At 44.2% G+C, this 26,289-nt stretch overlaps 1 protein-coding gene across 4 annotated transcripts in view; it reads right to left on the bottom strand.

Annotated features, from left to right (window-relative positions):
- Nucleotides 1–21,090: 21,090 nt before the first annotated feature.
- BCAS1 (brain enriched myelin associated protein 1) overlaps nt 21,091–26,289 on the bottom strand; it is a 53,193-nt gene continuing 47,994 nt past the window's right edge. For 3 of the 4 annotated variants that reach the window (XM_081011210.1, XM_081011212.1, XM_081011213.1), the window contains 2 exons: nt 26,015–26,260; nt 21,091–24,159 (listed from right to left, as the gene is read on the bottom strand). In XM_081011210.1, coding sequence (XP_080867336.1) covers nt 24,085–24,159; nt 26,015–26,260 — 321 coding nt within the window. In that variant the 3' untranslated portion in view covers nt 21,091–24,084. The remainder of the gene's footprint in view (nt 24,160–26,014; nt 26,261–26,289) is intronic. The other variant, XM_081011214.1, reaches the window with a different exon arrangement.

The raw sequence follows: 26,289 nt of genomic DNA, 5'->3' as shown, positions 1-26,289 counted from the left end.
AGTAGGAAAATGAGAGTACCACTAAACATTTTTTTTTTTTTGGTAGAAAAAAAGCACTAAACATAGCTATTCCTCTGAGAATAATGTGCATTTTTATAACTGGGAGGAGGAAGTGATCTGATTCCCATTTCCAAATCCTATCAGAGCCACAATGCACAACCTCATTACAAGGTTAATGTGTGCATTTTTGTCATGAGATGTAGGGGCTAGATATTTTAAAACATTAGTGTTAATTAGCAGTGCACTAATTGTTTTGCCGTTCCCAGAGATTGCAGAGAAGCTTCATTCATGCAGTAATTGCTGGCTACCATTTCTGATCTGATTTCGATCGAAGCACCACACCACCGCATTTCCAGAGGAACCCCTGCTGTACGTAAGAGATCTGCGTTCTCCTGGACATAAACATGCATACAGTCATCTGTTTAAACTGGAAACCTGTAGCCAAAATGTGGCTAGTAGTTGTTCAGATCTATATATGATATTTAAGCCATTTGCTCTAAGCTCTAATGCAGTTGTTCCCAACCTCTATCAGTTCGTCATCTTTTGGAGTAGTGTACAGGGCCAACCTGAGACGTTTTGCTGCTTGAAGCAAATCTAAAAATGGTGCCACCTGATTTCTTCTTTGCCGCTGCTGCCCCCTTGCCACTGGGGAAACCCTGGTGTGCTGAAGCTGGGAGAGAAAACATGACGCTGGAGAGGAGCAGGTGGTGGCAGCAGTGGTTGCTGGTGGCGGTGGACAACGAGCGCAGGAAATGGCGAGTGGCACATTCCTTGGGCCCCAGATCTGCTGTCCCTCCCAGCCTGCCACCTGAAGTGACTGCCTTACCAAAGCCTCATGGCCAGGCTGGCCCTGGCAGTGTATATTAATTAACAGTAAAGGTAAAGGTAAAGGGACCCCTGACCATTAGGTCCAGTCGTGGCCGACTCTGGGGTTGCGGTGCTCATCTCACTTTATTGGTCCAGGGAACCGGCGTACAGCTTCCAGGTCATGTGGCCAGCATGACTAAGCCGCTTCTGGCGAACCAGAGCAGCACACGGAAATGCCGTTACCTTCACGCCGGAGCGGTACCTATTTATCTACTTGCACTTTGACGTGCTTTCGAACTGCTAGGTTGGCAGGAGCAGGGACCAAATAACGGGAGCTCACCCCGTCGCGGGGATTCGAACCGCCACCCTTCTGATCAGCAAGTCCTAGACTCTCTGGTTTAACCCACAGCGCCACCCGTGTCCCTAATAGATGGTACCACAAGTAAATAAAGAATAAAAAGAGAATGCAGCATTCTGCTGCCCTATAACATAAGTCACTAATAGGTGAAATCTGAAAACCTTTGTATGGAGGCTGAGGAATAAGCTTACCCTTGCCTGCTGTTGAATTTAACAAGATAGCATTTACCTTCCACCTTTTGAGCCTGAGGTAGAACAGATGTTCATGGAAAGCCTGTTAATTTCCTGCCATTTGGAAATCTATTAGAAACTCTCTAAAACTTCAGTGTGCTGGTTCTCCTTTGCATTTCCTCTTCTGTGCTTCACACTGCGGCCGACAATAGCTGTATTTTCGAGAGAGGGACCGCTGTGCATTTCTGTTCCTGTCTCCAGACAAACTATTAGATTGGGGAAATCAGAAACAAAGCAACCAACTTGCCACAATCCCCTTATAATGTATTGCACTACAGAGACTCACACATGGGGGAACTGGAGCTAAACACAAGTAATTTAAATCTGTGGTGCTCTACTGAAGCCAACTGTTTAAGCATACCAGCCAGCCCTGCCTATGCCAACAAGTATAGAATTACCCCCCCCTCCACCTCCTGGGGGGGTGCATCCTTGGTATGGTCTGAATTTCCACCTGCTGCTGCAGGTAGTTTCATGTGTTAGAAGGAAGCAGTTGTTGAGGAAATGCATGTGCTTCTAGATGAGAGCTCAGTCTTGCAAATGGGTTCCTGGCAACAGATACTAAAAATCAAGAGCAACAACACCTTACCAGATTTGTCCCAGAAAGGGTAAATTCTGGTGACTCAAAACTAGATATTTTCTGCAAGTTCCCCTGTGTTCTCTGTTGCCCTTCTCTCTACCGTAAGTGAAGCACCAGCCATCTATTACTTTGGGCATCTCTTTTTGTCCATGCTTTCCACGACCCATAAGACTAGACTAAAGATAAAGGTAAAGGGACCCCTGACCATTAGGTCCAGTTGTGGCTGACTCTGGGGTTGCGGCGCTCATCTCGCTTTACTGGCCGAGGGAGCCGGCATACAGCTTCCGGGTCATGTGGCCAGCATGACTAAGCCGCTTCTGGCGAACCAGAGCAGCGCATGGAAACACCGTTTACCTTCCCGCTGGAGTGGTACCTATTTATCTACTTGCACTTTGACGTGCTTTCGAACTGCTAGCTTGGCAGGAGCAGGGACCGAGCAGCAGGAGCTCACCCTGTCGCAGGGATTCGAACCGCCAAACTTCTGATCGGCAAATCCTAGGCTCTGTGGTTTAACCCACAACGCCACCCGCGTCCCTAAGACTAGACTACTATCCTTGAATTCATATTTTTATAATGCAAGCCTAACTGATGTTGTATCTCTGGTTTTTTAAAACTGGTGTTTAGGACACTATTTTATTGTGTTTATGTTGCATTTTTGTATACCTATCAGAGTTTTGGTTTGTTTGTTCTTAAAAGCAGTTTACCAATGCTTTAAAATATTTAGATTAAACCAGAGTGGGGGGGATGCAGGCTGGGATTTTGATCCTGGTACTATTTGCATACATGAGCAGGCATCCATCAATAAACATGGTCTGGAAACATCCAATGAGTATGCTTAGAAGAGGCGAGATAGAGAGAGCAGCAGGGGGAGTTTCAGCTCTTGTGTATTGTTCAAAGGGCAGAATTGCAAATGGGGAGATGCACAGGATATTTGCATTTAGACATATCCCTGGGGTGTGTGTGGGGGGTGTGCATCCCATCCTTTTTTGCATTGCACAGCTGACCCTGCTTTCTCCCTTCCCACTTTTTTGCTAATCCACCCAACATTCCTATTTAGCTAGCACAATATTTTGGTCCTTGCAAACCATTAATCTCATTAACATTGATAGAGCTGTCCCTGTCCTGAAATATTATACATAGAGCAGATTGCAGTGCTGGCTGCACATCACGTATACAAGGACAATGTGGGAATGCACATAATCCATAAGAACGGACGGGAGAGTATGCAAGAAGGAAGGCTCTCTGTTTTATAACTTTTCTAACAAGTAGAACAGCGACTTGGGATGAAGCAAATTAGCTTTAAATCTTTCAAAGCAGAAGGTCAGACAGGCAGAGAACACCAATTATTAACTGAAAAGTAGTGAGCTGCAAGGGGGAAGAAGGGAACAGGAACTTTCCAATGATGGTTTTCAGAAGTGTAGGTTTGTGACTGATCCCCCCCCCTCTCTCTCTCTCTCTGTGTGTGTGTCTTGTTTCAAATTCCTCTGTGCATGGCAGTTCCAACCCAAATCTAGACTTCCTGTAAACCAGCTTGGTAATATTCAAACCTCTTTTAAGGCCCTGGGGCCCTCCCCACAAAGCACTACTATTTCTGCTAAACCGTGAGAGAGTAATCAGTAATTTATAGACTCACAGTCTGGGAAAGATACCAGGCTTTCTTGTAACTGTGGTCAATAGCGGTGATGCAATATTTTTAAAAAGTAGACCAGTAATTAACAAGCAATTGCCCTGATCTAGCAGGGGTGATAATTACAGGGAAATAAGTTCTCCCTGATCCACTGGATCAGGTCTTGAATATACTACAGGGAAAAACAGCTGCATCCAGACTTCGGGTTTGTAATTTGTTTCTGTTGTTATTGATGCAACCCATCCCGCGACCTTAGGAAGAAGGCTGGTATATGCATTATAATATCAAATAAATAACCCAGAGACATTATCATTTCTGTACTACAGACAGTGTGGTGTACTGGTTAGAGCAGTGGGCTGAGCTGAGGAAACTCAAGTTCAAATCCCCCCCCCTCTGTTGTGAACCTCGCTGGGTGACCTTTCGGCCTATCCTTCATCACATAGATGTTCAGAGAATAAAATGGAGGCGTGGGAGACTTTTGTACACTGCCTCACTGGAGAAAAAGATGGAATAGAAGTGTAACTAAATAGATGAATGCATTGTGAGAATGAGGACTTCTCTTTTCATGTTGTCGGTTGAGGTCAGCATTGAATCTTTACGCTACATATTAGCACTGCCAAAGCTGATTCTCACATGCATCTAACCACAGGCAGTCAGCTGCGGTGAGATAAGTAAGCCACAATTCCATAGCTACAGAGTGGGTTGGTTCAGAGAGAGAGGAAGTATCGTAAGAAAAGCAGCCATTTGAGGAACTCTCTCTTTTTAGGGGAATGGCCCTTTGAGACAGGGATTGATGGGGTGGCGAAGTTTCCTGCTTTACAGAGGGCAGCCCTCTGTTTGAAGGCTGCCTGGTCCAAGTCTTGTTGAAAGGTAGAGAATCCTAAGAAAGGGAAGTGAGGAGCTTGAGGCTGCACATCTTTCTCATTATTCATTAGTCACTTTACTCATAAAAAAATGACTTACAGACACAACAGAAATACTTAATGCAATTACAATAAAATCTATCAAAAAACTGAAAACATACAGTAGTCAAAATATCAGTAGTTGGAACCATGACAGCAGACTGGGGAGGCACACACAATGTGTTCCCCACTGTGGCCACACTGCTGGGCCACACCCCCTGTCCTCAGGCCACAACCCTTACTGGTCCTGTGTTTGCCTGGCAGGAATGTGTCTTTAAATAGTAATACTACCTCTTGTTTTCCTGGAGACCTGTGTGGGTGAGTGTATAGAAACCTCTAACTTATGCATGGCCGGAATGTAGCAAGAGCCTTTGCTCCACCCACTTTTGACTTTAGCCCTGCCCACTTTTGCATTTGGCCCCACCCACCACTGGCATGCAGCTTGTGGATGGTTGCCCATGAGGGAATGTGGACTTGATGCTGCAAAAGGTTCCTCTCCATCTTTGCCCTGATCTTCCTGCCCACTCACCAAAATGCATTTACTTGCCTTACAGGACCAGAAAACCAAATGCCTCTACTGGTAAACAGAGTGGTGGTGGATGATTTGGAAAGCAGGAGCAGATTTATACCTCTGGGATTTGATTTGCAAGCAAAGAGGCTGGAATTGGGGTCATATAAACTGATGACACAGTGACTAAGAGAGGATATGAGGACTATCCAGAAGTATTTAGGGTATAAGCATTCAGGAGGGGGGATGAGTAATGCAAATGGAGAGGAAACGAACCAAAGTATAAAGTGGGTCGATCTTGTGCTGTGTAAGTGTTTGGTAACAGAAGTGGAAGAAATCTGAGTCATGTAAGACTTGTTTTGCTGCAGGAGTAGAGGCACGCCAGCTGACCACTTGCTAACACTGCATGCATGCATGCACACACTTGGGAACGCTGTCTTTGAACTGTAGTTCACTGGTAGAGAATTGCATGCAGAAGGTCCAAGGCTCAATGAGCTGGAAGAGACCTCTGTCTGAAATCCTGGAAAGCCACTCTCAGTTGGTGGAGACACTGCTGAGCTGGATGAAGCAATGGTCCAATTCCTTATAAGGCAACTTCCTTTTCGAGGAGGTGACCTTGGCTGCACCCTAACATATGTTATTGGAGGCAGGATAGTGGTAAAATTCTTCTCTTCCACGTAGGTGGGCAGACGATTAGCTCAGCACTTCTCTGTATGTTTGTCTACCAAGCTAAGTCACCAATGGATAACTGCCTGCATCCATCCTCATTTCATGAGGCAAGTACATTTGCATACACCATCCCAGCAGCCAAATTGGATCAAGCATGCTCAAATGCCAGCTCACAAGTTCTACTTGCGTAACCTCTGCAAATGATGTAGCAAACCCTTTAACAGCTTATCAGGTAGTGACAGCGATACTTGCCGCAAATTTAGCAATGGTAAATAAAAACCACAGGTGTGGTACAAACAGCTAAAACCGGTGAACTTACCCGGGGTGACTCATGGCAAGAAACAACCCATAAAATGTCATGTTGGAAGAATCGCCCGTGTCTGCCTCTATGCATTTAGGCGTGTGCTGGTAATGGAATGCTTTCAAGGTGATACTTCAACAATAGAGGAATACCTCCTGCGGCAGGGAGAAAGGCTCTGATTGTTCTTCTGGCTTTTGTTTCAAGACTCTTTTGATATCTATTGTCAACATTTCCACTCGTTTTCCTTTTCATCTTCCCCCATCTTTCATGATACAAAGCATGTTGCACACGTCCTCGGATCTATACACTAAACACACCAAGAAGGCTTCAGCCTGAAACAATGGCTGTAATTTTCTAGCATTACACAAGGCCTCAGCTGGCTGGCTTATTTCTTTATGGATACATTTCTGAGTCACCTTTCTACCAGGTTTTCAAAACTAATTCTAAAACATCAATGACACATACAAAGGTAAAAATCAATAAAACTCTCTCTGTGTCTGTGTACATAGCACCAGCACGGCCTGTGAGATCTTCCTCTGCTGAGGAAGTTCCAGAGCCTAGGTGCTGCCACAGAGTATAACTTCTTCTGAGCCACCACCCTGTGAACTTCCAAGGGTGGCAGGACCACCCAGAGAGCCCCCTCTGCTGATCTAAGTACTCAGGAGGGTCTGTAGGAAAGGATGTGGTCTTTCAGGGGGGCTAAGCTGTTGGCACAGAGCCTAGGGCTTACCGATCAGAAGGTCGGTGGTTTGAATCCCCGCAACGGGGTGAGCTGCCGTTGCTCGGTCCCTGCTCCTGCCAACCTAGCAGTTCGAAAGCACAGAAAAATGCAAGTAGATAAATAGGTACCGCTCCGGCAGGAAGGTAAACGGTGTTTCCGTGTGCTGCTCTGGTTCGCCAGAAGCGGCTTAGTGATGCTGGCCACATGACCCGGAAGCTCCCTGGGCCAATAAAGCAAGATGAGCGCCGCAACCCCAGAGTCGTTCACGACTGGACCTAATGGTCAGGGGTCCCTTTACCTTTACCTTTTAAGCTGTTTAGGGTTTTAAACACTCATGTGAGTTCCTTGAATCTCTGGAAGCAAACTGGCAATACCTGTCTCCTGATACTTCTACAGGTTGTGAGATACACAGTAGGGCCCAGTTCATGGATTGAATGGTGCAGGGAGAAAGCTTGGTCCATGTAAGGGCTTTACATGTATGAAACAGCACCTTAGCTAGGTCCCACAAGATTAGAAGGAAGAAAGCTGGAAGGGAACAGCTAGAATTGGCATTTTGCGTTCTCAGTAAGCACCTGAACCATGGGAATTCCACACTAACCAGAAACCCTATAGACTATTTTTAGCAAGAGAACTACATTATGTGAACATAACAGACACTGACCTTCATGTGCACATTTCCAAATATCTGTAAAAGTGTGTGGGTAGGAAAATGCAGAGTTCTGCATGGGAAAATGGTGGGTGAAAGGAGGTGTGCTAAACCCTTCCTTCATCCTCCATTTCCTCTCCCTGACCATCAGGCCATCTCCATCCCCTCTCAACTAAGTCTCAGAGCCCAGGGTGAGAGAAAAGGGGTGTGGGAACAATAGGCAGAATAAAAAGTTTGTTTATTCTGTGGATACAAGGGGACCTGTATGAAAATGTAACAGTGCAGGATGCTTCCCTTCCAGCTTCCAGAGATGCCATCTTCAGGGATGCTCCATTCTCCCCTCCCTCTTCCCACAACATTCCATCTGCATTCCACAGCCACTATCATTCTCAGTCCTTACTGGGTTGGGTTTTGGGGGTTGTTGTTTTTTGCTGCACTTAAGGATTTTATGTCTAAAGCTTTGTTCTACTGCATTTCAGAGGGTTGGACCAGAAGACCCCTTGGGCCCCTTCAACTCTACAGTTCTATGATTCTTTAAATCTTGGAATTCCGTGCAGCTTGGTAACACCTCTCTTGCATGTTGGTAGAGTGTCTCCACCCCCATCGTTCAGCCCAGACACTGAGGTCCAGCACCGAGGGCTTTCTGGCGGTTCCCTCACTGCGAGAAGTAAGGTTACAGGGAACCAGGCAGAGGGCCTTCTCGGTAGTGGCGCCTGCCCTGTGGAACACCCTCCCATCAGATCTCAAGGAAATACAGTGGTACCTCTGGTTGCGAATGGGATCCGTTCCGGAGTCCTGTTCGCAACATGAGCAGAACACAACCTGCGTCTGCGTGTGCGCTGGTTGCAATTTGCTGCTTCTGCGCATACGTGTGATGTCATTTTGAGCATCTGCACATGCGTGAGTGGCGAAACCCAGAAGTAACCTGTTCCATTACTTCCGGGTTACCGCAGGACGTATCCTGAAAGAAGGTAACCTGAACCAAATGTAAAAAGAGGTATGACTGTAAACAACTTTCTAACTTTTAGAAGACGTCTGAAGGCAGCCCTGTTTAGGGAAGGGTTTGGGGTTTTTTAATGTTTTATCGCTTTATATTATTATTATTGTTGTTGTTGTTGTTGTTGTTGTTGTTGTTGTTGTTGTTATTCAGTTGGGAGCCCCCCAGAGTGGCTAGGGAAACCCAGCCAGATTGGCAGGGTATAAATAACGAATTATTATTATTATTATTATTATTATTATTATTATTACTACTACTAGTACTACAAATAGATCAACACTTGAGGAATTTAAGTTTACTATTAGTATATAGGTTGCTTCCTTTCTTTTCCAAAACTGAATACAAGCAATGCAACTAAGTCAAAGCAGGCCAATGGAATGGTCTTCCATTATTCCTTCTTGTACAGCATGGCTGGCTGCTCCTTTGGAAGGAGCCCTGAAAAGGGCTGTGTTTGAAGAACTGCCAAGTCCAAGGCCACACCCGCTCTACATTTAAAGTGCCATTATGTCACTTTCACACTCATGGCTCCCCACCCCCCACCCCCCAAAAAATCCCAGGAAGTGTGGTTTGTAAAGGGTGCTGAGAGTTGTTAGGAGACCCCCTTCACAGAGCTACAATTCCCAGCAACCTTAACAAACTACAGTTCCCAGGATTCTTTGCAGGGGGAGCCATGAGTGTCAAAAGTGGTATAAGAGTTCTTCAAATGTGTTGTGTGGATGAGGCACGTGTCTGTTTTTAAAGACAAAGAGCCCTAAGAAATAAGAACAGGAAGGGCCTTGGAGTTGGCCTTCAGCTGTTATCACCTGGGCAGCAGACTGAGCAGGCACACAGCACACCTGGCCGCAGTCTTTCCCACTATTGTATTTCTGTTTGAATTTTAGTAATGGCTTCTAATTCTGCACCTGTACATTAGCAACTGCTAATTTTAGGCAAGTCTGCATTCTCTTTTTTGTGTGTGATGCATTTCCTCATTTTTGTGTAACTTGCCACCCTACCAATGGTGGTGGTGGGGGGGGGGGGAGAGTTTATCAGCTGGAGGAAATTGCCCAGAAGAATTTTTTTTTCCACTGGGCAACTTCCGTGAAAATAGTACATAGTCATGTAACTACTTGCAACAAAACCTAAACTGATTTCCAGGAAAGGCATCATAGTGAAAGTCTCTCTGTTGTAATTTTTCAAAAACGGTGTGGCAAAACCCATAAACAAATAAAGGCTGATATTTCCTGCCTCCACAGATAGGGCTTCCTTTCCCCACTCCCTCTCGTCTCTTCCCCCTTTACTTTTATCGGGATCAAAGGATTTGGCAACATTACATTGTAACCTAAATAGTCTTTCCGAGGCCTTAGAAGGTAACACTGAAGCAGCTGGAGATTCCTATAGCTACGAGGCTGCAGCTAATGTTTGTTCTTGGCTACAGTTCATGGTTAAGAAGGAAAGAGCTTAACCACGATCCCTGCTTTGGACGACACACTAACCTTGGCTTAGCTAGTGAGCTAAAAGGACCAGGAAGGAGCAAAGTCGGTGAGAGCTCCTCCCTGAGAGGCAGCACATTTGCACCGGCCCACTAAGCCATAGTTTGGCCCACAATGAGGTGCAAACCATAGAGTGCTTTATTGCAGAGTGAGAAACCGACTGGGGAAAACAGACAACCCAGCTGCTTTTCTTGATAGAAAAACAAGGGACTTTGTGTTTTTCCTTTCAGAGAACAAGCCCCGCTGCACCCAACTTTGCTCTGAAAGACAGACGTAAATACCAACCAATGAGACTGTGATTTGGTCATCCACCATGCTTTAGGTTAGCCTCCCCTTGTTCCTTGCTTTTCAGTTTAAAGCACCTTACTCATGACACTTAAAGCGTTAAGTAACCTGCCCATCTCTATATTAAATGTACCTTCATCCCGTGATTTTTGTAAGATAATAAAGTTGCAAAGGCATTCTGGGGGTGGAGGTGGTAGGACTGGTTCTAAAATGGGGGTGAGGGGATTGGCATGGGCCACTCTAACAAACTGCATCAGCCTGTTTCCTCCAAGTCAGCCAGTAGACTCCATATATTGGATTCTTGCAATGGGGGCTGCTTAGTACTCCTTTGGATTACCAGCAAAGGGGGTCCAAGAAAGTTGGTTCCACAGAGGTGGACTCACAGAAGCCAGCCAAGGATAGAGTGGCCACATAAAAGGTAAAGGTAAAGGGACCCCTGACCATTGGGTCCAGTCGTGACTGACTCTGGGGTTGCGGCGCTCATCTCGCTTTACTGGCCGAGGGAGCCGGTGTACAGCTTCTGGGTCATGTGGCCAGCATGACTAAGCCGCTTCTGGCGAACCAGAGTAGCACATGGAAATGCCATTTACCTTCCCGCCAGAGTGGTACCTATTTATCTACATGCACTTTGACGTGCTTTCGAACTGCTAGGTTGGCAGGAGCAGGGACCGAGCAATGGGAGCTCACCCCGTCACGGGGATTCGAACCGCCGACCTTCTGATCGGCAAGCCCTAGGCTCTGTGGTTTAACCCACAGCGCCACCTGCGTCCACATAGGCATCACCAAAAGAAGTAGGAAATGCATTCTCCAACAAAGAAGAGAAAAAGAAGATACTGGTTTGCATAAAAATCTATGTGTGTTAATATGTTTGTCTAGATTATAACTAATTGCTATGATTTAAGCAGAAGACAGAGTACATCGCAGTATAGCACAGTGGTTCTCAGCGTGGCAGGAGAGAATGGCAAGTGTGGCAGGAAGATTCAAGGACAATCATAGAAACATTTAAACGTTTCGGTATAGTATAGTATCAGATCAGTATATTTATTTGCAGGATATGGGTAGATATTCAAGAGCACTGGCTATTCTTCTACAGTTTTCCACGACTTATTGTAGTGAATGGCGATTTTCTACTATGACAAATACGAAAGATCAGAAAAGGGAAAGGCTTCTTTGTGTTGATGAGGAGATGGGAGTTTGTTCTCAAATTAAACCTAATATAAATGAGGGGACCCAGCAAAAGCCAATTCACCTCTCATTGAATTTGTATACATATTTAAGGGACATATGTAAGAGGCTTGTTTATAATTATATTTTGGAAATGATTCATGTTCTTATGTAGCTGCGTTGTTATATACTTTCTGGATGTCTCATGATCATATTATAAAGTAGTTGTGTTCTATATTATAAATCAAACACTGATGAGAATTGTTTCTTTTTGTTTTCTAATATATTTCCAATGTATTTCTTACCAATAAAAAAAATTCATTGTGATGCAAGCAAATGTTTATTCTGAAAGTATGGCCCAGAGAAAAAAGTTTGAGAACCACTGCTACAGCTGCGGTCAGGGACTCACTGCTGATGGGGCTCCCTCAGCTCTCTCGTCTTACGGTTCTTTGCCTCTGCTGCAAATTGGCCAAAAAGAAAGAAAGAAGAAAAGGTTGTGTACTGGCTTTTGTAGCAAACTGACCAAAAAAAGAAGTTGCATTGAGCTTGTTTCTGGAAGGGAAACTGTTATGTACTGAGTTGAATAGGATCCAAACTGCAGCAGTCTGACTGGTCCTAGAACAATAGGATCCAAACTGCAGCAGTCTGATTGGTCCTAGAACAATAGGATTCAGAATGCAGCAGTCTGATTGGTCCTAGAACAATGCAGCAGTATGATTGGTTGGCAGGAACCACCCAATCATGCTCCAGATATAAGTGAATCCACAACCTGATTGGCTTACAGTAGAATTCCAGAATTAGCCAATCATGTGTAGCCCATTGTGTAAATAATGTATATAAAGCAGATACTTTGAGGGGACTTTCATTCATTCCTCCTCACCACTATGAGCTGAATAAAGAGCATGAAATCACTTTGCGACTCTGAGTATATTTCACTGGTGACGAAGGTGGGATCCCGCTGAGCTGACCGCCACACACAGCACCGCAGCACCGCCACCTGCCGCACCGCTGCCTCGCACCGTGTATCCAGGCTTCAGCTCCGGGACACAAGGAACTCAGAATGGCAACCGACAGCAGCTTCTCGCCATTCAACCCAGCATCTGGAGACTGGGAAGCGTACGCCTCCCGTTTCACCTTCCTCCTAGAAGCCAAAGGGGTCACCGATGAAGATGACGCCAAGAAGAGGGCAATATTCTTCAGCATCTGCGGAGAGGAGACGTTTGAAATCGCCCGGGCTCTCCTTGCACCTGAAGACGTTGCTACTGTTCCATACAAAACAATAATGGAACAGCTGAAGGGGCACTTTTCGCCTCAGCCCTCAGTGGTGGCTTGTCGAAATGCCTTCTACGCAAAGCGGCAAGCCCCTGGGGAAACCATAACTGGGTTTGTGACCTCTCTCCGCCAAGCCGCCCGGTTCTGCAACTTCTCAGAGCTGGAGAACATGCTTCGTGACCGCCTCGTCGGTGGCCTGAAGGATGAGAAGCTGCAACGACGCCTCTACGCTAAGAAGGACCTAACGTTCCAGGTCGCTCTGGAGGAGGCCCTGGCAACGGAAGCTGCCAAGAGGTCGACGCAAGAGGCACGGCCGAGCCTGCCATCCCAACCGAGGGTCCACCACGAAGACCTCACCGACGACTCAGGATCTGACAGGGAGGAGGTGCACCAAGTACAGCAGCGCACTCAAGCAGCCCACATACCACAGCTGCCTCGACAAGAAGGAGGGAACTGCGCAAGCTGCGGGGAAAATCACGAGAGGAGGACCTGCCGTTTCCGCAACGCAGAGTGCAGGCAGTGCAGAAAATCGGGACACATCGCCCGGGTGTGTCGAGCTCGGCCCACCCGACGCCAGGCATCAGATGACCACTCCAAGAGCCCCAGGTCCCGGGGCCCAATGCACCAAGGCAACTTGATGGAGGTATGGTGGGGGAAGGCAGGAACCCCCGGACCTTCGAGGCCCAGGACCCAGTGTACGCAAAGAATTTTGGGGCAGGCCCAGCATGGGTACCCGCCACAGTCACCAGGGTCACTGGCCCCGTGTCATACGAGGTGCTAACGGATGGGGGGCAATGCTGGCGCCGCCACTGCGACCAGATACGGCGATGATTCACGGGAGAAAACCAGGAGGAGGACAGGTCAGAGGAGTCCCAAGGGAACAGAGGGGCAGTGAGGCCCATAGAACAGGAGGGGCCAGCAGGAGAGGCAGAATCAGTAAATACAGAGAGGACCCGCGAGGCCGAAAGGACACCGGAACCAGAACCACGACTGAGCGAGCCGGTTGCGCCAGACCAAACAGGCCCATCACAGCCAGCATCCTTGGAACATGAGCCAGAACCTGAACCCCGGACCAGGGAACACCCCAGGCCGCAACGCACATGTAGGCTGCCGGCGTACCTTGAGGACTATGAATGCGACCTCCCGGGCAGGACTGGAACTTAGAGGAGTTATGTACTGAGTTGAACAGGATCCAAACTGCAGCAGTCTGATTGGTCCTAGAACAATAGGATTCAGAATGCAGCAGTCTGATTGGTCCTAGAACAATGCAGCAGTATGATTGGTTGGCAGGAACCACCCAATCATGCTCCAGATATAAGTGAATCCACAACCTGATTGGCTTACAGTAGAATTCCAGAATTAGCCAATCATGTGTAGCCCATTGTGTAAATAATGTATATAAAGCAGATACTTTGAGGGGACTTTCATTCATTCCTCCTCACCACTATGAGCTGAATAAAGAGCATGAAATCACTTTGCGACTCTGAGTATATTTCAGAAACTATCCGACGAAGACACAATAATTGCATTTCCACAGTGTTCCTGCATGCTTTCTGAAAAAGAGAGAGAAAAAAAGAGCTATTATTGATCAAGGTCTCCAGAAATTAGAGCAAGGCCCCCTCTACTGGTCATGGAAGGTTAAAACTCTGGAAGGGAGTCTCTGTGTGGGGGGAAAGCAGGAAGAAACTGGAGGGTGGAAGTGATGTGAAGCAATTGTTGAAGGATCTTTGTTAATGAAACCGGGCAAAACCTGGCAACTTATAATCGCAGTATTAGTAAGGACAATTGTTAGCAGGCCTTGTGCTAACACCTCTCTCTTTCTCTCTGTACATTTAAAGATGGTGAGACAGAAGTTTCTAGAAAAATGGAACTGAGATATCGTCCAAGTTGCTTTCTTTTCCTCCGCACAAAGCAGAACGTCTTTACAGTTTTGGCAGCTCACTCTGAAACCTATTTAAATGGAAACACTAAGCACCAGCTGGTTTACAATGCCCTTGTCAGCCACTCCTTGAGCCAAAGCAATGAGAGAGAGAGGCGTGTACAATTGATGTATTATAGTTTAAAGTTCATAGAGCAGGAGTAGGGTTTTTTTTTTAATCAAAGGAAAGAGGCGAAAATGTGCTTTGTCGCAAGACATTGTGAGATAGTCATAGGCGGCCCATGCATATTTTATGGATGCTGGCTCTTATATATCAGGATCCATGACTGTAATGAGGAGGAAAAGGCTATTATGGGCAGAGTTTTATAACACTTTGGTTGGGCTAATAACTGTTTACCCCTAATGTGGAGGTAAGACATTTTTCTTATGAGCAACATGACTATCTTTTCTTTTTGTGTTTATCTTTCTGTGTCATGAACACATAATTAATTGTATGTATGTTTTCAAAAATCTGCATCTGCAGAAGAAAAAGGATCCCTTCAAGCAGCAGAAAGCAACAGTGTATTCCCCAAAATTCCACCTATTTTATTTTATTTGTTTATAAGAGCATACAAAAGATTCATGTTGCTGCACAATGAAATCATTAAATACCATAAGCTTCTAAAAAATCATGAAATTATCAAATCATAAAATACAGAACAAAAGACCAATATGGAATCTGGCCAATACTTGGTGAAACAAATACATTTTCAGCAAGTGGTGAAATATCGGGATTGTAGGTAGATTTCCATAGGAACAGTGCTCCAAATTTTGTTGTTGTTCTGTTTATTTTTACGCCACCTTTTCCCCTCATGGGACTCCAAATTACTGGTGTCATTGTGCTAAAAGGAAGTAAATGAATATGACATAACTGGGATCGTCAGGAAGGCTTCTCCAGATGGTTGCAGTGCTTTTGGCTTTGGGACACAGGTGGTGCTGTGGTCTAAACCACCGAGTCTCTTGGGCTTGCCAACCAGAAGGTCAGCGGTTCGAATCCCCGTGACAGGATAAGCTCCCGTTGCTCTGTCCCAGCTTCTGCCAACCTAGCAGTTCAAAAGCACACTAGTGTAAGTAGATAAATAGGTGCCACTGTGGCGTGAAGGTAAATGGCGTTTCCATGCACTCTGGCATTCGTCACGGTGTTCTGTTGCACCAGAAGTGGTTTAATCATGCTGGCCTCATGACCTGGAAAGCTGTCTATGGCCTGGAAAGCTGTCTGCGGACAAACGTCAGCTCCCTCAGCCTGAAAAACGAGATGAGCACCGCACTCCATAGTCGCCTTTGACTGGACTTAACCATCAGGGGTCCTTTACCTTTATCTTTTTTTAGTGCTTTGGCCAGTATGCAAGCAGCACGTGCATAAGGGACAAGGTGAAAATAGGGATACTGTATACTTGTGGCACACCTGTTCTCACACGAAGCATCACCCCCCATCCCATACATGCTGAGTATCACTCATTGCTTCAGTAAGTAAATAATGTTTATATCTCATTATTCCACATTTGTAGTCTGGCTGGCTTACATAAACAATACATTAAATATAATCATAAAAATATAATTAAACACAATGGAGTGAAAATACAATTCAAACCTGTTATCCACCTACTGTGTGCTGAATTAATTTCCTCTGCAACAGCCTGCCCTGCTTTGATTTAAAGTCAAAAAGGGTGCTTGCTCTTCTGGGCAGAAATTTACTAGGGAAATATAATTTATGTTACCAACAGTGTGCAATATACCACACTAGAGAAAAGGATCTCAGGTGGCCAGTGCTTTTGGGGGTGTGTGTAAAAAAAGAGGTGCCAGTACTCATATATTAATAAGAGGGTGGGGGGCACAATATGGTTGCTCTGGAAATAAAGAGGTGCTGGCACTCTGCGTTGGTGAGTACGGGGGGGGGGGGGGCTGCAGGTAGCAGTTGATGGGGAAATCCTCTTGCTTCCTGAGATATTGGAAAGAAACCATCTAGGATAGATGGGCCAATTGTCTGATCCTGCAGGCAAACGGAATGGAGCATTCTTAAAGAAGGATTGGCTAGCTGGCTGGCTGAAAGACAGAGGAGGGAGCACTCGCTCAGTGTCTGATCTAATTGCCCTCATGTCCCACTTGCTCACTGGAAGGACAGATCCTGAAGCTGAGGCGCCAGTACTTTGGCCACCTCATGAGAAGAGAAGACTCCCTGGAAAAGAGCCTGATGCTGGGAAAGATGGAGGGTACAAGGAGAAGGGGACGACAGAGGACGAGATGGTTGGACAGTGTTCTCAAAGCTACCAGCATGAGTTTGACCAAACTGCAGGAGGCAGCGGCGTGCTCTGGTCCATGGGGTCACGAAGAGTCGGACACAACTAAATGACTAAACAACAACAACCCCCTTGTGGACTTCTGCCATCTGGTGGCCAGGGCAGGAAACGGGATTCCGGGTGGGCATCTTATGTTCGCCATAAACAACATCGCTGCATCTCTTTATTGTTGTTGTCGTTAAGACAGAGCAAAGATGTGGTATCAGATAGCATCTACTTTGCGGGCTGAAGGCAGTGAGAAGGGAAAGTTACTTTAGGCCATGTTTTTTGCTCTATTTATGGTTAGTCATCAGTTCTGTTCAAGCAGCAGCCCAGAGCTTTCCTGCCCATATTCCAAAAAACTTTTCTACTTTGTTACACTGGTTCTCAGTGGAATTAGAGGTTCGCTGGGGTTTTTACTTTTGTGTTTCTGCAAGTGTTTGGACAAGACTGGTATTATACATCATTGAGATCCATTTTAAGGTGGAGAGCTGGAAACCCAATCAAATACCATACAGAAATATTGAGAGGGACAACTGTTCGGAGTAAGCTACATGTAATTGGAACACCCACTTTCTTGTGAATCAAAATCAGGGTGAGCCAGAAATGTAATTTCTAGTGAAAAATGCATCCTGAGTCATCTGGGAAAAGGTTTGTGTTAGAATTTTAACAGAAACAGGAAGTACAGAAGAGAACATTTATTCTTGTGTTCTTTTCTATTCATTTCCAACACAATTGAAGGCAAACACATGAGCTAATTAAGCTGAAGTATTGGGATTTATAGCAGTTAGCAAACCAATCCTGTGTCACGGTATATCTCTTTTAGGGATGGGGTAGACATTTGGTTCAGTCCGCATTGAAAGGCAGACCTTCCTAATTCTCATTTACCAAAACAAGGTACAAACCAATATGCAGCTATCCTTCAAGATTTGCACTTCACCAGATTTTACAATGCAGTTTTCCAGCCAAATTATGCGTACAAGATGCACATATTTGGGGAAAGTATGGATAAAAATGTATATGTGTTAGTGAAAATTACTTACAAGAATGCACTCTATTGGGGAAAATCGCTTGCAAAATTCCATCTATTAGGCAAGATGGCATACAAACATGTGTATTTTAGGGGGAATTTGCACTAAAAGTGTGATGAATTTTAATGAAACCTTAAAAAAAGAAATTGCAAACTGATGTAGAAATGTGGACAACAGAATTTAAGATTGGAATAATGAGAAATGGAGAGAAACCAATTTGTCCGTCCCTAATCTTTGCAACAGGGCCCAAGTATCACTGCAATGCTGGCAGGAGTGCCATCTAAGGAGGGCAGAGGAGCCAAGGGCCCCCCAAATTTTCAAGGAGGGGAGATTTGCTGATGTGTCACGTGAACACCGTGCATGTGACACATCATGTAGCGTGCACGAGTGTCATGAGCACAGCGCCAGCCTGAATGTATCTTGTATCCCAATCAAACTTTCCATTATTTTCTGTCTTGCGCTGCCCTTTTTCAGGTTGGCCTGCATCTCCACTCCTTTCACTCTTTAAATTTGCTTTATGTTATGATAGCCAAAGCTCCTTTTCATTTTCTTCCTTCTGACTTCCCTCCCACCATTTCCTGGACAGCATTCTCTGCCTTACCTGAAAGATCTCCTCTCAAATTCTTTCCAATCTACTTTTCCTTTCTAATCAACTTACTTTGTACAAAAGCCTCAACTTCCCTTTTAGCAAAGGCCCATTTAGTCCAGTATTCTTTTTCTCACAGCGGTCAACCAGATGCCCATGGAAAGCCTGCAAGCAGGACATGTGCTCTCCCTACTTGTGAATCCCAACAACTGGTATTCACCCGGGAGGCATACAACTTCCCACAGTGGCGGCAGAGCATAACCATTCTAACTAGTAGCTGCTGAAAGCTCTGTCCTCCCTGAATTTGTCTAATCTTTTAAAGCAATGCAAATTGGCGACCTTCTCTACCTCTTGCGAGAGCCAATTCTGAATTGTTCATGCAGTCCCTTCCTCCTTCTTAGGACAGATGTTCGCAGTCATGCTTCTCTAAGCAGTCTCCTTGATTTAAAAGTTACTTTGCATCCATGTATCTGTGCTTAAGTTCACGAACTAACCTAATAAAACTGAAGGTATCCTTCAGAAACATCACAGAGGTCACAGGGAGAGCCAGGAGCATTTTATTTCATTGTTATGGAAAACTGAATTCCCCCACTCCACTGGCCTGACTGAGGTTCTGTGGTGCGACAAATTGTGTAGCACTATAAAGCGAGGCTCAGATTTCAGTTGCGCTCAAGCACATCTGGAGCTGAAGATGCACTAGGTGGAAAAAAACTGCCCTGCAATTGCTCCAGTGTGTGGAAGAGATGAAGGGTGAAAGGAAAGCACACATGTCTTCTTTCAAGTGCTGTAGAAATTGCTTGGGAGTCGTTTCCCAATTCACTTAATGCTTGTTAATTGCTGTTCACGAAGTCAGATGATTCTTGCTTTAAAGGGAACCGCATCAACTACAGTTAGTGCAGGAGAAGGAAGGACAGGATACAAGTGAAATGAAATGACCCAACACACTTGTCAACTCCCCCTGCAAAAAACAAAAACAAAACAAAAAGCCCTCCAAAATACAGAGAACATGGTCATTCCTCTCCCCTTGCGAGACATACTTTTGGTATTAAAATTATTTTGCTACCAATTGTGTGGTACCGGGCTAGGTTTGAAGTTCTTGTAGTAGCTTATACTAGCCCTGGTTGTCTCACCTCAAAAATAATATTGTAGAGTTGGGAAAAGTTCAGAACAGGTAAGCCAAAATGATAAAAGGGGATAGAGTGATTCCCCCAAGAGGAAAGGTTACAGCAGGCATGTCAAACTGGTAGATCATGATCTACCGATAGATCACTGGATGTCTCTGCTAGATCACTGGTAGATCACTGGCTCCCCTAAAAAAAGCTCAACAACTTTGACCTGAAACCCCCCTCCCCCCAAAAGGGTGTGGATCACTGCCAATCTTTAATTCTGTGAGCAGATCACAGTCTTTTGGGAGTCGGTCACCCCTGGGTTACAGCATTTGGGATTTCTTAGTTTAGAAGAAAGGTGAATAAGAGGCAACATGAGCAGATAGTCTATTCAGGCTTTATTTCCTTCCTGCTTCTTCTGCAAGTTCAGTCAGTATGAGTTAGCATGTACTGGTGTTAACTTCTTGGATCCATATTGGTCACATTTAAAACTTAGACTTGGAATGGCTTTATTTACCATGAGTAATAAATCTTTATCTTAAATCTTTATCTTTTCTAAACCACTGAGCCTCGTGGGGTTGCCGATCAGAAGGTTGGTGGTTCAAATCCCTGCGACGGAGTGAGCTCCCGTTGCTCTGTCCCAGTTCCTGCCAACCTAGCAGTTCAAAAGCATGCCAGTGCAAGTAAATAAATAGGCACCGCTGTGGCGGGAAGGTAAGCAGCATTTCCGTGCACTCTGGCTTCCGTCACGTTGTGCCAGAAGTGGTTTAGTCATGCTGGCCACATGACCCATGAAGCTGTCTGTGGACAAATGCCAGCTGCCTCGGCCTGAAAGCAAGCTGAGTGCCTTTGACTGAACTTGACCGTACAGGGGTCCTTTACCTTTACTTTTTACCTTACCAGACTATATTTACCAAACACCAGTAACTGGCAGGGTAAAGTAGCCTTGCATATAGTACCGTAGGGGGGCCACTTACACATTGCCAAGAAAGAGCACACAGATTTGCTTAAAACTTGCATGTGCACTGACATGCAAAATTGGGTGAGTATGTATTATGCATGCAAATGTGTGCCCTGGATCTAAGCAATGGCTCTGTTTTCCTCAACTAGCAAGCTCTAGGGTCTATGCTAGATTGTGGCTAATGTGTGTATTAGCTGATACGGTGTTCCACCACCCTGTCCCATTCAGTTTAGTAGAAATGGGATATGCAAAAACTGACTTAGGTACAATGTATATAAACAGTCTGTGTGGTGGTTAATCTCCAGGAACACATCCATTCACTTTTAAAATACTACTGTGTTACCTCGGGTTGAGTACTTAATTCGTTCTGGAGGTCCGTTCTTAACCTGAAACTGTTCTTAACCTGAAGCACCACTTTAGCTAATGGGGCCTCCTGCTGCCGCCGCGCCGCCAGAGTACAATTTCTGTTCTCATCCTGAAGCAAAGTTCTTAACCCGAGGTACTATTTCTGGGTTAGGGGAGTCTATAACCTGAAGCATATGTAACCTGAAGCGTATGTAACCCGAGGTACCACTGTATTGTATAATCTTCTTCTTCCATCAACTCCATATCAGATTTAAAATAACTGTGACCATGAATGATGACTTTCAGTTGAAACACTAAAAATGCAAATGGGTTCTCTTCAGGAATGTTTATTGAATCAGAAGAAAATCAAAATATACAACTATTTAGAATTCAGGTGCTAGTTTATATCATTAGTCTTATTCTTCCTTGCTTTTACAGTAACACACATATCTGAATTTTCCACGAACACTATTAAACTTGCATCTCATATGATCTTTTTGAAGCAGGCAAAATTTTGTTCAGTCTTATAATCTGGTATAGTTTTCATTTAAGGAATTAGGTTTAGTTACAGGCATAAACTAAAAAATGTTTCTGTAAAACTGAAGTGCTTTTCTTTAATGATAAGAAAAAAATTAATAACAAAAGTAAATACATCCCTTGAGTTAGTGATATAAAGGGCTCCATTGTGCTGCCTTTTTGTTAATACTTTAATCACTTTCTTTTCAAAAGCTAATTTCCCCCCATTTTATTACATCAAGGAAGAAAATAGATGAGAATGAGTTAGAAGTCCTGTACATTTCAGCCTTTTCAATATTAATAACTTGAAAATCAATTTGAAGCACACTCTTAAAAGTTGAGTTATATGACCTTGGCACTTATAACCACAAACTTTTTTTAAAAAAAATCTTGTCAATGTTCAATTTATCAAATGATGATTTTAAAAGCTTTATACTTATTCTTCCACCCTCCACATAATTTTGCCACAAAAACAGAATCCTTCTTATCACCTCCATCTAACTATAATTATTTTAAACAGGACCCTTATTACGCTGTGCAACCCAATGCAATGTTTACTGTTCAATAAATCTTAATTCTGAGTAATTGTATTTTGCTTAGAATTGTAGGCTTAGAATGTTTTCTTACCTTGTTTGTTAGAATAATCATTCCATCTTCCACTTTACCCTATGCAGACATAACACTTAACTGTGGTTTGTTTTCTTAACCATGGTTAAGCACTGCATCTGATTAATTAGATGATCATTAAGAGTTGCCTGGAAAATAGGGTGGGAAACTATGGACTGAAGTGTGTTTGCAAACCATAGTTTGCATTAGCTGTGGTTATGTACTGCATCTGTAATGACCAAACCACGGTTAAGGCAACAGGTTCTCCCTATATACATTGGACAATTGTTTCAGGCTTCATAAACCACAGATTATGAAACCACATATTTATGAAGCTGAGACTGATTAACTGAACTGAGCTATTCTCTGGTTATAGAGCATAACTAGGAAAACTAGATCTTTTCACTGCAAAGGATAGAACCAGGGTTAGCAACAAATGCTAACCATGCCCATTATATCTGCACCAGGTTACAGAGAGGTGTAAGAAGACTGCCTCGTCTTAAAAGGTTGTCTATCTCACCTGACCATACATCTACAAAACTGATTTTGATTCCTAGAGTAACCACAGGCAATCGAAAGGAGCAACAGCACAGTGAGAGAACTCATACTTTGCAATATTGTAGGTGACAGATTCAATCTCACATATTGGGATGGGAAAGACCTGAGATCTTGGAGGGCTGCGACCATTTAGAGGAGGCCAGCTAGATGGAGCAATGGTCTCACAAAGTATAAGATAACTTCCCCATGTTCAGAGATAGACAACTGGGAAGATCTGAACCTTCAGGTTGCAGTTTTGCTGGCTAACACAAACGTTGTGCTTTGAACACCATCTTCCTGACCAATTTAGTCTGTGCTATTCTCCACGCTTATGACAAGGAAGGATTCTACACCACTTGACTGCAACACTGCTGCGTGCTCACTGTTATTCTAATCAGTCCAGATTAAAATGGTATGATGTGCTGTAAAGATTGTTAACAAGTAGACATCTGCACAGGTACACATAGGTACACATACAAGTAGACCTTATCTGCATAGGTACACATGCAGGGAGGGCTTGGAATACAGGCTTGGGATAAGGCACGGTTAAGGCTGTGATCAGCCCGCAAACCAGGAAAACACAATGTAAGGAAAAAAGCAATGAAGATACAAATTATGAATATGCTAACTGGGTGCACTAAATTTGGAAGCTCTAATTAACTGCCCAACATGTTTATTGCAGCTGGGGGTAATAAGAGACTCTCATAATTTTGCTTTCCCCTTGCAGGGGATGTGAAGTGGATTAATCTGCTGGGCTCAGCCCTGGACAAAGGCATGCACATTAAGATCTGGTCATCAGAGACATATGTCTTGGTTCAGTGAGGCTGCCCAGAGACAGAGTATGGGGGGGGGGGAGAGACCCTGCCATAAGATGGCATGACAGAGCCAGATGTGGGAGCAGAAGTCTCCGGTCGAAACCAAGCATTACTTTAATGCTCTAATTAGCAACCACATCTTGTTTTGAAAAACTCAAGACCAGGCACGTGCTTGCCCCGCCTCCCCAATTTTCATAGGGACTGCAGCATGAAGGAAAGGGAACCTTAACAATTCTCTTCCCAGATGCAATCCTGACAAAAATTGCCCTCCACTAACAGCAATTAGCTTTGACAGAGTGGGAGAAGACGCTCCTTTTGGTTAATTTTAATCAGCATTGTAGCTGGGAAGGAGGGATAAACCTCCCCTCCCCACATGCCCCTGGTATTCAATTTTAAAATGCACACATACACAGATGTGGTTGATAATAGAGCTATTAAAGTAACATCTGGCTTTGCCCTAAGAATGGTGAGCTTTTATGCAGTGAGGATTTTTATTTTGGTGGCCATAGTCAATATCGCTCTCCCTACCCCTTGGACTGACACGACTCTCTTGTCTTTTCCCTCCCCATTAACCTTCCCAGCAGCTGAGCTGTCCTCAACTCTAAGAGTTTTTCCACTGCTTTTCTGCGACCTTTGAGTTAGCCTATTTGAAGAAAACTTTCTGAAGAAATCCAGAATGTACACCAGTCTTTGTTGAGCCTAGCACAGCTATTGTTTGGCAACAACCATATGAAGCAAGGGGGTGGAAGGGAAGAGAAATGAACCGAAGCAAGTCTCCTTTTTTACACTGCATGGGTGGGGAGAAATGATGGCGGAGATCCAACAATCCGTCATTTGGTTCGGTGTATTCATTACTTGGGTTTCACAAAAGGCACAATTGATACTGGATCTGTTTGTACTTCGGCATCGGACATCCGTTTGGGGCTCTGTTGACGGGGAAAAAAAACAGAGAGAGAGAGATGTAAAGATATTGATGAAGATGCTAAAATGCTGATTATGTTGGAGCCTCACATAGGCGTTTTCCACTTACATTCTTACTAAGCTTATAGCCCATTTTATACAGACAGTGAAATAGGCTGTGTGTAAATTTTCACTTAAAAACAATTCTGCACAATGCTGAGTAAAACAAAAACAGTATCAAAAGAAAACCTGTAATATGTCCATAACTAGTAAGTTATGGGGAGGAGCTAGGATTTTGAAATAGCACACCTAGACTACTGGAAATCTTATTCAGCACCTCTTGAGTCAGAAACTGCTTGCATGCTTGCAACTTAAGGTTGGTAAGCAAAAGGACTAGAAACTTGGGTTTTTAAGAAAAGAAAGACAAGGTTATGCACCCAGTGATCCCATTTTGCACTTTCTCTGTGCTTGTGCAGAATCACAGAAAACATACAGTCCTGGCTATAGCATCTGAAAGCTCATGTCTTGGGAAAGTTTATTTTGCATTTAATGTCATTCATAAGATAACCTTCATGTGGTTTGAATTATTCATGCAGAAAGCCAGTATGTTGTGGGGCCTTATGTGATCTGGTGGGCAAGAAGAGCTTAGACCAGTGTAGATTTGCCAGTTCTAAAAGTTTTAACCCTACGTACATATATTGTTAAAAAAAATAAATCACCATTAGCGTTCACATGTATAAGGTAGGCTCAAATAAATGATGTTATTAGCAGTTGCCCCAAGAAGTTCCAGGAGTCTCTGCTTATTCCTTTTACTTTCCTTAGAGCAAGCAGTTGGAAGAGATGAAGTAAAAGTGCTTTCAGTATATACACATATGTATTGCTATTGTTAATTTAGTGCCCTCTGCTAAATGATTAGCAATTGGAAAAAAAATAAAGCACAAAGTGTCCTGCCCAAAGGCTCACAATCTAGAAGACATGACACATATATGAACAGGAGATGGGAAAGGGTCAGAAGTGGGATTGATCCAGCAGAAGAAAAGTTGTAAAACAGGCAGTCAGGTTCACAGTCCAAGATTCACAGGAAATGTATGATGGTGGCGGCTGTTGAATCAGCCTTTTTACCCAGTGTTTCTCTATTCAATACTGGACTAAGTGCCACCCCATTGCTGTTGCCACCGGACAAGGTTAGGAGACCACCAGGGGTGGCACTGGGTTGGGGTGGAAGGAGGAAGGAGTAGTAGGGAGAAATTTACCTTACTTGCATTTTAATGCAATTTTAATGCAATTTTAGTGCAAAAAAAATCTAATTTGTATGTCTCCAAACAATGCATGAACCATAACACAATTATCCATCAAAATCGAGACTTTTCTGAATTTTGCAATTCAGTTCTCCAACCAAAAATTGTTTACAAAAATGTATAGAAAGGGGAATGTGTACTAAAATGCAGAAACACCATGCAACAATGCATCATAGTAGGAAAATTGTTTGCAAAAATGTGTATATAAGGCAAAATTGCACACAAAAGTGTATAGATTAGGAGAAAACCCAGATATTTTTTTTTTGCAGTGGACTTAAAAAAGAAAAAAGTTGAAAACTGCTATGGAAATATGGAGAACTGAATATAAGTTTGGAAAAATGAGAAACCAAAATTGAGAGATTTGTCCATGCCTAAGCAGAAGGCTCCTTGCCCAGCCCCTCTCAAATTTAGCACTGGCCCTGCTCTTTACCAAACGCATAACAACCCCAATTGACAAACTGTGGCACACAAGTGAACTCCTGGGAACAGATTTGGAGGCTAAGACCCAACATGCTTATACACGAAAGCTTCCCAGAATGGTGGCTACATCAGGATTGCTAAAGAAAAATGAAAGGTAACGTACAAGGCCCTTAAAAAACCCTCCGAATGACTGTCTCTTCTCTATCCTCTTCACAGTGTTTTCCTTCGCAGCTTCCCCTCCATTCTGAAGGGAGTCTGTCTCGGCTGTTTGTTGCTCTGTGGAGTCTGGCTGGTCTTTGGCTTCCTGTTTGTTTCCTTGCTGCTTCTCTGTTGAACTCTCTTGGCTCCTCTCAGCTACAGGTTCTCTGTTCTCAGCCTGGGTCAAGGGCCTGTCTTTGAAGTCCAGTGTCTAAAGCAGTTTCAAACAGCAGTTATTTT

The sequence above is a fragment of the Podarcis pityusensis genome (assembly GCF_964106645.2).
Source record: "Podarcis pityusensis genome assembly, chromosome: 6".
NCBI lineage: Eukaryota > Metazoa > Chordata > Lepidosauria > Squamata > Lacertidae > Podarcis > Podarcis pityusensis.
This window is presented reverse-complemented; position numbering and strand designations above follow the sequence as displayed.